We start from the raw sequence: 12,348 nt of genomic DNA on the forward strand, positions 1-12,348 counted from the left end.
TTCAGATTTACCATTGTTTTTCATGAATATCGAAGCCACCATGACTAAGCTGTGTTGTAATTCTGAAACATAGCTGCTGACAGTATAAAACACTAAAAAGAACATTTATACAAAAAGTAAATTAACTTACCACTAAACCACAGCATATTTTCTAAGGAAACATGACTGTCCCTCAAGCCATTCATTTACCACCCTGTGAAATAAAATGAAAATGAACCTAATTAAAACAGGGCTCAGGACAATCTACAAAATAATGATGCTGACAAATTCAGAAGAATTGGCATGATTTTCTTGGGGTTTTGCCCATGTAATTCTATTTACTTCAGTGGAGTTACTCCTCATTTACATGAGTGTGGCCAAGAGGCCATACATAAAGCACTGACCTGGGTCCTGTTCCCATCTCTGGTACTGGCCTGCAAGGTGACTTTAGGCAATTCACTGCCTCTCTGTGTGCCTCAGTTTCTTCATCTGTAAAATAGCAATAATGACACTGAAGTGCTTCGAGATCTACAGATGGACTTCACTGGAGAAGAGCTGGCTATTACTATTATATTTCTGTAGTCAATGAGAAATCATCTCAAAGAATAGCTTCTGTAAACCACATACAGATGCGTTCCCACCATATACAAAATGGTGTATTTCTAAAAAAAAATAGTCTATTGGGGCTATAAGGAGAAAAGAGGGAAGGCAAATCATTAGGCTTTTAAGGATCTCCAGAAGAACTGGAAGGGCTGTGTCATTCTCATCAGACTAATAGAAAAAATGTATTAAGACTATATTCTAATGAAAAAGACAGATAATATTGTTAGGGGGCTTATTCCTTCACCCGCTTACTTCCCTGGTCCTTCTCGCATGAACAGAGAGCAACAATACCAGAAGTCCAAAGGTGCAAACAATTTGATGTTTATTGGGGTGAACTTCCAGCAAGCATGATTCCAAAAGTTTCCTTCCTTAGTGTCCCCCTTCCCAGCTCTGACACCACAGAGCCTTACCTGTGTCCCTGTTCCCATTCCCCCACCCTTAGCAAAACATGATTCCAATTCCCCCACCCCCATTCCCTGTTCCCATTCCCCCACCCTTAGCAAAACATGATTCCAATTCCCCAATTCCCCCCCTTACTTCCTGATTGACTGCAGACTATATAGTAAAACGTGAGTTCTGCTTAGCTATACCTTAACCAATCATTTTCCTGAAATTTAACTAACCAATCCTAACATATTGTAACATGATTATTTAACCAATTATATCCCACCACCTTTATTAGTTTACACCCAGCAAAATTAATTATACAGCAGACGGGAACAATCACAGAACCAGACAGAGATTATACAGACAAATAATAGCAAAGTGGGAACTATAATGACAAAACAATACAGAAGTGAGGATTTCACATCCCAGCTATTGATAAGTGAGTTCTTGCCAGACAGGATGCTATCAAACTAAGTTTCCTTTTACATCTACTGGGCACTTCCCTTTCTCTGGAGGTGATAGGCATTATCAGGACAGGATTGTATTCCTAACAGCCCAATAGCACCTTATTTCAATGTGACTAGTTTGGAATGTGAGGATGTGACCGTTTGCTTCCCAGTTTATGGCTGCCTCTGCTGCTTAGCCAAAGGCCTTAGCCTAAGCACAGGGCCTCAGACTGTCACAGTAAGAGAAGGACCTTACACCGGCAGACAGTGATTTTGATTCTTTCTTTTATACCTCTAGAACTAGCTAAGTGATAAGAATACACCTAAATTCTTAGAGTTTGGCCTTTACAGACAGGCCTGAATATGTACATCCTAACAAATATCTTTAACTATTTTCACTGCTGACTTGTCTGAAAAGAATGTGTACACATACCAGTAACGGTGTAGCATATCCGAGAGCATAACACAAAACCCTTAATTAAACCTGAGACCCTTTCAAGACAAACTTTGGAAAACAAATGGAATTTTCCTCACTCTTTGTATAATAAAATTAAACTCCACACTAGGAGCCTGACACTTTCCTAACTAAAACAGCGATGGCTTTTGTAACCTGACTTGGTATGAATTACTACAGATAGACGTTTATTCCCCACCTCACTGAAGCAAAAATCAGAGGATTCAACTTCTTGCCAGTCACCGAATGTTGCTCCAGTACAAGGAATAAGCACTTTCAAAATAGATTGCTATGGCAATATTGAATAGTGGGTTATACAAATCTGGGAGTCTCCTGCAATGTACTAATTTAATATACACTGGTTAAAATGAAGTTAAAAACTTAGGTCAGACAGCTTGCTGACCTGATGACACTTCTTACTGCATTAACTGTAGTAGGTGAACGAGCTGTAACAATTTTGTGATTAAATAGTATCATATTTTAAATCCACAGTTGAGAAAGATTGGAAGGTTCAGAGGACAGGTAATGGGAGATGGAATCTTTCATCTCTATGTAGCTGGTCTGAATCAGGCCAGGTCAGTAATAACCAAAGGTTTTTATGATCTTTGATAAAGATCTCTTGAAGTCTGTTTTCCGAGTAAGTGAAACAAGCTAGTGGTTTCAAGACAGATCCACATAACAAAATAAATCTCTCACTAATCACAGGGCCCTTTGTTGGCTGTCTCAGCAAGGGGACCAAGGGTTCACCATTCATGCATATATATTTACCTCTCACACCTAGAAATACCCCTTGAGGATTAATTTTGCACTGGTGGTATAAGGAAGCTTATTGTGGCAGAGTTCAGTAGTGAGAAGTTTTACGTTTCCAGCACTATCAAATTGGGGACATTTCACACTCAGTAAATTCACTTTGAAATGAACAAATTACTTCAGATGAAATATTCTTTATTTTACCTAATCTGTACTGATCCTAGATGAAATTTGGAAGAGTTAATGGGCTGAATTCAGAAGTGATGGAAAGGTTGTAAATTATATGTTGATAAGTGAATGTATCATGCAGAAGAGGAAGCAAACAGTAGGGAGTAAAAAGAAAAGGAGTATTTGTGGCACCTTAGAGACTAACAAATTTATTTGAGCGTAAGCTTTCATGAGCTACAGCTTATGCGCAAATACATTTGTTAGTCTCTAAGGTGCCACAAGTACTCCTTTTCTTTTTGTGACTACAGACTAACACGGCTGCTACTCTGAAACCTGCCAGTGGGGCGTAGGAAGACTCTCCCCTGCCTGTTGGTTATTGTTCTGCCAGTCCCTCTATACCTTAGCTTGTAAATTACATGCACTTATTGATCCGTATATGTCAGTTGCCTCTGAATTTAGTCTAGTCAGAGCAAAGGCCAGCATGATAATTTTGAATGAAAAATACACTTTCTTCCCTCAGGGAGAGACAAGTTTTTATACTTTGATCTTCCTGTAAGCCGCCGAGCTAGAAGGCTTTATGGGGAAAAGTAGCTCTCTGAGAAAGAGTTAAAAATAGCTCTGGCAGGCTTAATTTACATGAATTGTAATATTGCCCAAATGCATTGTTGTACAGTGTTTTATGTTGTATTGTTGGGAGTTTTTGTTCTGTTTTTGGAAATGCTATTATATGGTGCATGGATACAGAGTTATGAACATGGGGAGAAATTTATAGATTCACATATTCAAAACCCAGAAGGGACCATTATGATCATCTAGACTGACCTCCTGTGTAACACAGGCCATAGAACTTCCCCAAAAAATAATTCCTAGAGCAGATCTTTTAGACATCTCAATTTACAAATTGTCAGTGATGAAGAATTCACTCGTGTTCCAAAGGTAAGTACTCACATCACTAAAAATGTATACCTTTTTTTTCAGTCTGAATTTGTCTAGCCTCAACTTCCAATCATTGGATCATCTCAGACCTTTCTCTGCTAGATTGAAGAGCCCATTATTAAATATTTGTTCTCTGTGTAATTACTTATAGACTATCATGCAGTCACCCCTTTACCTTGTCTTTGTTAAGCTAAATAAGAAATTAATAATCATATATCCTAGGAGAAGTGAGTGACTCCCTAAGTTAATGGATAGTGGACTCTGGTTGGTTAAGAAACCCAGTTCAAAAAAGGGAAGTTGAGAGGCTCTCTCTAAGAGATCAGGGATTGCTCCAGAGTTCTTCCTTTGCACCAGGTTTCACACTCTAAATCATGCATAAAGCTTGCTGCTGCCATCACCACAAGGCTACAATGGTGGTAACGGATCGGTGGAGCTGACTTTGTGAAACTGGACTGCATATTTGAAGGTCATGACTCTGAACCAGTGGGTCTCCTTTGTGGACTGTAGCAACCAGTTGAAAGAGAGCTGCCTTCTGATGCCCACTTGACCATGACTGAGTCTACTTGGATATGTAAGTGGGGTTATAGGTGGTTGGGGATTGCCTTGTGAATAAATATTCTTGTGACTCAACTAGCCATGCAATTAATTGTAGGAATTGTGGGGTTGGCCATACTCCTAATACACTGTGTTTAAGCTTTCAGATTTTATTTTTATGTAGGTATATAGTGTGTATTTCCCCAAATAAAGAAGTATTTGTGGTTTCTTAAACCCAAAAATTCCAGGGGGCTTGTGGGTGGAGAAGAAAAATGTCAGAAAAGATGACTGGGGAGGGTGGCACAACAAAGGAGGGAGGTTGTTGGGAGCTGGTTACAGATTCCATTTTTCTCTACCCCAGCCCAAGCTCAGCTTGAGTATGATTCTCTAGGAATTTTACGTCAGTTAAAGATAGTCAGCACCTAACATACCATGGCTGCTTTCCCTCCCTTTCCATGCCATGTTCCCTGAACGGGGGACTGAGGGGAGGGAAGCATATGCACCAGCTCTATGCCTATTGGGGATGACTTCATGCTGGAAGTGATCCTGGCAGGAGACAAAGGGGAGGTTTCTGCTTCTCTGAACCACCTGCACCATGGAATGGGCAAGCACTGGAGCAGACAATCTGTTCACCTCTTTTCATAAGGTGCATAGGACAATCTCAGTTCAGGATTCAGGCTTTCAGAATATAAGCAAAGTCAGCAAGGCCTTGAAAAATAAAGTAGTTTAAGAAATTAAGCCAAGTACATAAACAAGCATTTCTGGAAAGCTATTGCTGAAGAAGAAGAGGAGGAGGAGGAGATTAAAGGGTCATTCTTAAATAGAGAACAACATCAAATCACATTTTAAAATGCTAATATATGAAGCTATTACTCTTTTTAAAATGAAAGCTAGAGTCTGCAACTATGCCCTTTGGTGTTCGTGGCTAAACTCTAAGTTTGTAAAAGAATAAATCCGATTATAACAAAGCTGACTCCAAGCCAAGCAGGGAAATGAAAAGAACACACATTAAAAGTATTATTTAGATCACCCTGAACGTGAACCCCATCATGAACTGTAATGGACTCTGCTTTGGCTGTGGTGTTGTGCAAGAACTCATCTGATGTTATATGTTGTATGTATCTGTAATTATAGGTTAAAGTTACATGTTTATTAAAAGAAGAGCTACAGGGCTTAGCTAGTATACGATCATCCTAGATAAAAGCTGATTCGTTTTGGCCCAAGGGCAGAATCGCTGAAATAATTCTTCTAAGCGCTAAAATCAGAGAGAATCAAAGCTTCAAATCTGGCATGCAAGAGCTTTAATCTAGAGGCACTATATACAATGTATTATAGTTTGGATTTTAATGTACTCATTGCTTGGAAAAACATCTGCTTTACATTATGACTGCAGTGAAGATTACATTGATTTCATTGCATTTCTATGCAGAATAAAAATTACTGGACTCTATGCCATTTTTAAAATAACTTTTGATAAGAGTAGAACAACTGCTCTCATATTGGCATGGTATAAGATCCTAAAACCATATTTTGAAACCATAGTTCAGACCTGTTGCAGTCATTTTTAATTTAAGTTAGCCTGTAGTCTGACCGCTGGTTATCTGCAATGGCCACTGAGCGATTTGACTGGAACATTTCCCTCATTGTATTGACAATTCCCTAAAGTAATAGGAAGAGAGACTGACCTTGAATAGATAGTTTTTTCAAGCTGTGGGGCATGAACCTATTCTTCCCCTACAGAATGTAAATTATAGCAGAATTCAGCACTGTTTTGGATTTTCAAGAACTTTAAACAGTGAGTATTTGTGGGTTTTAGACTTATGTAAAATTAGATGTCAGACTGCTGATTGTAACAGGGCTTCTGAAGCCAACCTTAAAAGTAAATCGAGCGTGTAAAGGGTTTACAAACAAAATAAGAAGCAGCTTCTGCCATAGAGGCAACCATAACTTGCTGGAATTTTCAGGGAGAGTGAGAAAGACTCAGTGATGGTGATACTTTGATTATACATGTTACTGTACACATAGTGAATGACTATAGCACACAATCCTATAACAGCTGAAGAATATTTTTATTATGTCACCGGCCAGCGTAGAGGGGGAAAGTAGCCTAGGACAATGCTTCAAGGTCAACCTTACCTTTTATCATAAATTCTCCACTGCTCTTACAGAGAACAGACAAGTTGCTCTGTGGAGTTAAAGTTAATGCACTATACAGAATAATTTGGAGGACTGAAGCCTGGAAGTGCTGTTAGAGTCAAAACTCAAATCTTGAACTATTTCTCCTGTCAGGGGTCAATGCAGAGATGCTGTGGCTAGGATCCCCTCTACCAACACTTGATAATCATTAGGCCAACAACTATTAGCACCGGATCCATATGTCTAATATAGACATAACCCAACTTCATGACATAAAACCATTCATTAGCATTATCAAGACATAGCGTTGGACAAACATGCCACAGAGATGGTAAAAAATAGCCCAGAACAAGGCTGAAACCTTGAGCAAAGGTCACACCCAAACACCACATCACAATAGCTATACAGGTAAAAAATTAGATCTTGTGTATGTTAAGTTGTTTACTGAAGAAGCCCTAGTTTTGATGGAGCTTTTGGCTAATACGTTTGATTGTTTTAACCAGTATCTGGTTATATCAGCTTCTGGTGGATCATTAACCAGTATCTGGTATCATATCAGCTTCTGGTGGATCATGTTTAAAACAGCTGTTCAATGTTAGCTAAACATTTTATGGTACATAAAATGCATAAGTGAGTTTCTTTAAGAAAAGAAGTAATTGGAAAACACTTTGAAAAATGAAGGGTTCCTACCTGGAATGTAAGGAGGAGACATGAAAGCATTTGTTTTGAGTTTACTTAAGGAGGTTTTGGATCTAAGTCCAGAGATAAATGTACAACTAAATTAATCTTAGTAACATGCCAAGAAATGTTTTCACAACTAGAAATCTCTGAGGATGGGAGATGTAATTATATTAAATGTTTTCTTATGTCTTATTGATGGAATGGGTCTTGAGACAACACTAAAAGTGAACATTTATATTAGATTGGTTGGCACAGACAAGGCTGATTCATCCATTATTCTGTAAATCATAAGGAAGCTTCAGGCATTCAAAAATATTAGTCCTAGATACTAGGATCTGCAGACATCCTGTAAAAGGAACGTAAAAATGATTCTTCTCATTCCGGATAAAATAAAGGGTTCCTGCATCAGTTTAATTTGGGAACGAATGCCAGTTGCTACATTCTGGGTTGTGTTGGAGACTGGCTCAGTTGGGTGTGTGTGTGTAGTATGTTTAAGTGCTTCAACTATGAGTAACAAATATATTAAAAAAATTAGTCCATGTCCATATTATTTATTGGCTTTTTATTTAGTTATTACAAATGTGTATGTGAATTTAGTGCTGTTCATTAGTAGTGAATTGACAGCATGGGAATTAAGTCTTCTAGCCATGGAACAGATTTAGTAGAAGTACACGTTTTCCCCTTCACTACCCAGCCATTGTACTGCAACTTGATCTGAAGAATCCATCCAGATGAAAAGGGCAGTTCAATCTCCATTCCAGTTCAGGCCTTTGAGCCTTTTTCCATCTGCAAGTTCTGGTGGCTGTGTTCATGATGTGGTTTTAGATGGAGACCCAGCCCATTTCACAGAGGTCACTGAACAGCTATCTGATGATAATTACTTTCCCTCACTACTGTTATGGGTTCCACAGTATTATTACCATAGCCCATTACAGTGATCCAGCCCATACTTTCAAACATTCATGAAATTTTTTTTCTTTCTCTTCAGAGTTGCAGGCCTGTAATCTGGTGAGTTCTAGCTCAGCACATATATGCAGTAGCTGGCCACCCTCTAGTAGATCTTATTTTTATGCTGGTATTGGAGTTGAGGTTGATGGGTGGATGTTACATCCCTCTCACTATTTTCTCCATTTTGCAAACAAGGCACAACTCTTGCATTGCACAGGTGGTAAGCCCTACTTTACCAGTCCGCCTATGGACACTACTGGAATATGGTGTCAGGTGGCCTTAAGGAAGACTTACATGCAACCAATGGACCATTCCAGTGATGGCGTGATGTGACATTATGCCCATCTTTATTTGCTACAGAGGTACCAAATGCCCACTTTTTTTGTACTGTCCTCACAGGCCACTGTGTTATACAGGCAACCTGTGACAGATGAATCAGGATGGATGGAGGGCTGAGCACTGGTGGCAGAGAGCAAACTCTGACTTCCACTAAATGTGACATATAGTGGAAAAATGAGAATCAGGAAGGGGGAGCTCTCACAGCATCAGTTAAGGAGGGTGGGGCATGGCAGGGAGGGACAAACTGCTTACGTAAACCAGGGAGAGGAAGGGGAAATGTTATTCCATGACTATATTAACCATGAAGGATGAGTCTCCTGCTACATACACCAATAGCCTCTGTTACGCCCTAGTCAGCATAACAAATCTGCTGTATGGCCAGCCTAGGGACTATGATGTCACTGTAATGAGCAAATCATTAAGTGTAGAACTTGCAGGTCATTGCAGCATACAGGCTTAAAATAAATGAGCTTTCTGGCATGTAGCACATCTGCATTTAAAGCAAACCTTGTTTTAAATTTTTTTTGAAACATGCACTAGACCCTTTAATGAATTGTGCCTTTGTGTCAGGCTTTGAGCCAGAGAAAATGCTGTACCACTGGCTTTTCAGGGAAAGACCAAAGTTATTATTCATGGGTGTGGGGCAGCTACTATACACTGCTTTGAAGTGAAACCTTTCAAAGACAGTTTAAAGCTTCAGGTAAGCCACATTTATTTTTTAATATAAAATGTTCTCAGCCAGTAAAACTATGTGTAGCATGTCAGTAGGAAACCTTTAAAAGGAAGAGTTTTATCAGAGGCAGGGAGAGGTGGCTTCCATGAGTGGTTCACTTCTGTGGGAGCTGAGAGTAGCCTCAACACCTTGCGGAATCAGGCTCTGGGTCTAACTTTTCCATATGTATTTGTATTTATCTAGAGTGAAATGCACCCCTGAGCAGAGGGCCAGCCCAAAGTCTATGCCCATGGGTCGTGGTAGAAACACCTATGGAGCTCTACGTTCCCTTCCAAGGATAGTGTCTTTGGACACAGAAATGCCCTCCAGGAACCTGCTGAAATAAGTCTCTGTGATGATCAGATATGCTTGGGGAGGTTCCCCTGCTCTGTCATAGTACCTTGAACTTCCTGAGATCAATATCCTGTTGTCCTGAACATCACTGCTTCAACACGGTGGTGTCATTTTGGTCCCCTGGTGGGTGAGTAGTTGAAAGATTTATTAGGTGTTTTTCTACCCAACAGCAGGTGTGACCAAGGTTGCATTGTCTGACTATTCTGGGATTGGGTTGAGTGAGTTAGTTGTCTTGAATTGGACCTGGATTGTTGAGTTACTGTCAGATTATCTCATTTGAAAACTATTTCTCTCTTGTTGACCATTTGCTCTGGGCCATCACTTTTCCCAGCTGGGGTTCTCATTCATTCCCAGTGAGAGTGCATCCACTTTTCCTCTCAGCAGACTCAATTAAACAGACTCCAGTACACAAAGACAGAATCACCATATTTATGCTTGTGAATTTTCCCTAGAAGGCATTTTAATTATGTGTATAACCATACATTTATGGTAGTTACTCATCGCAATTGCTTGACTCACTGTTTTTTTCATTTTGAAAAAATAAAATCTATAATTGCCTTAATATATTTAACAGCGCTAGTGAGTGGGTGATATATATGGGGGTTGGGCTAAAATAAAGGTTTGTCACAAGTAGAGATGAATTAATAAGTCACAATGCATGGCTTTTGCTAACGGAATATTCATGAGCAAAATCCAAATTACCTGAATTTATTAAATCTTAATGATTTTATACTCTGTCGACGGAGCACCAAAATTCAGGATTCATGCTGTATTACTTAGTTATGATTAGCCAGGTGTGGCACATAGTATTTCTGTTCTCTGTCTGGGCAACCTTAATAGCCATTCTGGTGTGAATACTTACACATATAAACATAAAAATCTGGTTTCTGTGAATACTCATACAATTGACTTTGATATTCCCTCTCAAGCAAACATTTTTCCTAGTGAAACACTATTAATTACTCAAAGGTTGGCAGCAGATGACCACAGAAGGAGAGTTAACATAGAGGAAATAAATTCATTAAGAAATTAAAATTCCACTCAAAATTCACTGGATGATTTATAAGTGGTAGCATCACAAATGAGTTATACCAATTTTCCCATAAAAGTAACTAGCATGCTTAACTTTTTGCTTCAGCCACAACATGGTGGGGGGTTTGTCCTTTTTCAGTCTCCATCTGCTTTTTCCCTTTGAAGTATACAAAATATTAAGGAAACTGCTATGTCATTTATATGGGTGGAGAAGTTAATAAACTTTTTATTCTGGACTTGTAGATGTATGTAACTATTTGACACTTTTACCATAGTTAGTGAAATGTAGCCTTTTATCTTATACATCTCTCACAATCCATAATCTTGCTCATTTGTAAGCTACAAAAGAGGGTTACGTCTAGTGTTGGATCTGGTAACAGATCTTCTCTCTCTCTACAACAGAGAAGTCTTTCTAATAGTCTCTCTTCAACCTCTAAAATGGTTGGACTGTGAGCTTATCGCTCTGCAAAAGGAATAAATAAAACACATACCAATAAAGCTTCATAAGTGGGTCACTCTGCCGCAGCAGAGGTTGGAAATCTCTGCTCTAGTCACTGAGTACCAACACTGATAGTTCATTTCTGCTGCCATATTAATGGTGGAGAGAAAGTAATTGCAGGTGGCTGCTTTATTTGAAAAACAAACTGATCAGACTTCTGACAATATTTGGAAAATTCTTTCTTGTAGAAGATGGCAGAACACAGAATGCAAAAATACTCTCCTTTCCTAGACAAATCAAGCAACATGGTGTAACTTGTGAAGATGTGTGTGCCCTCTTCTCAAGGTTCCTTCCCCACCCTGAACTCTAGGGTACAGATGTGGGGACCTGCATGAAAGACCACTGAAGCTTATTCTTACCAGCTTAGGTTAAAAACTTCCCCAAGATACAAACTTTGCCTTGTCCTTGAGCCCTATGCTGCCACCACCAAGCGTGTTAAACAAAGAACAGGGAAAGAGCCCACTTGGAAACATCTTCCCCCAAAATATCCCCCCAAGCCCTACTCCCCATTTCCTGGGGAAGGCTTGATAAAAATTCTCACCAATTTGTACAGGTGAACACAGACCCAAACCCTGAGATCTTAAGAACAATGAAAAATCAATCAGGTTCTTAAAAGAAGAATTTTAATTAAAGAAAAGGTAAAAGAATCACCTCTGTAAAATCAGGATAGTAAATACCTTACAGGATAATCAGATTCAAAACATAGAGAATCCCTCTAGGCAAAACCGTAAGTTACAAAAAGATACAAAAACAGGAGTATACATTCCATCCAGCACAGCTTATTTTACCAGCCATTAAACAAAAGGAAATCTAACGCATTTCTAGCTAGATTACTTAATAACTAACAGAAGTTCTGAGGCTGCATTCCTGTTCTGTTCCCGGCAAAAGCATCACACAGATAGACAGACCCTTTTTTCCCACCCCCTCCAGCTTGGAAAGTATCTTGTCTCCTCATTGGTCATTTTGGTCCCATGCCACTGACGTTATCTTAGCTTCTTAACCCTTTACAGGTGAAAGGGTTTTGCCTCTGGCCAGGAGGGATTTTATAGCACTGTATAAAGAAAGGTGGTTACCCTTCCCTTTATTTTTATGACACCTCTTTTGAGGGGGAGGGGATACTATGTCCTAACAAGGGTGGAATAAGGCAGGGAGATATTTAGGTGATCTGTTATGTCCCCCACTCCCACCTTACCATCTCAGCAACTTTGGTCCCAAAGAAATCCCCAGCCTAAAGCAGAAAAGTAGTGTAATAAAATGATCAGTCAGTGTTTTCAGGGCTTAAAATGGACCTAAAGAAACAGAACTTTTCTCACTTAATGGTTTTGTTTTGTTTTGTTTTGTTTTAAGATAAAAGCCTTCAGTCTGAAACATTCCAGCCACTGCCCCTGGA

At 39.3% G+C, this 12,348-nt stretch overlaps 1 protein-coding gene across 1 annotated transcript in view; it reads right to left on the reverse strand.

Annotated features, from left to right (window-relative positions):
* Positions 1 to 397: 397 nt before the first annotated feature.
* Positions 398 to 12,348, reverse strand: part of AHR (aryl hydrocarbon receptor) — a 119,610-nt gene continuing 107,659 nt past the window's right edge. The window contains exon 11 of the mRNA XM_077811404.1: positions 398 to 468. Coding sequence (XP_077667530.1) covers positions 436 to 468 — 33 coding nt within the window. The 3' untranslated portion in view covers positions 398 to 435. The remainder of the gene's footprint in view (positions 469 to 12,348) is intronic.

Source organism: Eretmochelys imbricata, chromosome 2, assembly GCF_965152235.1.
Source record: "Eretmochelys imbricata isolate rEreImb1 chromosome 2, rEreImb1.hap1, whole genome shotgun sequence".
NCBI lineage: Eukaryota > Metazoa > Chordata > Testudines > Cheloniidae > Eretmochelys > Eretmochelys imbricata.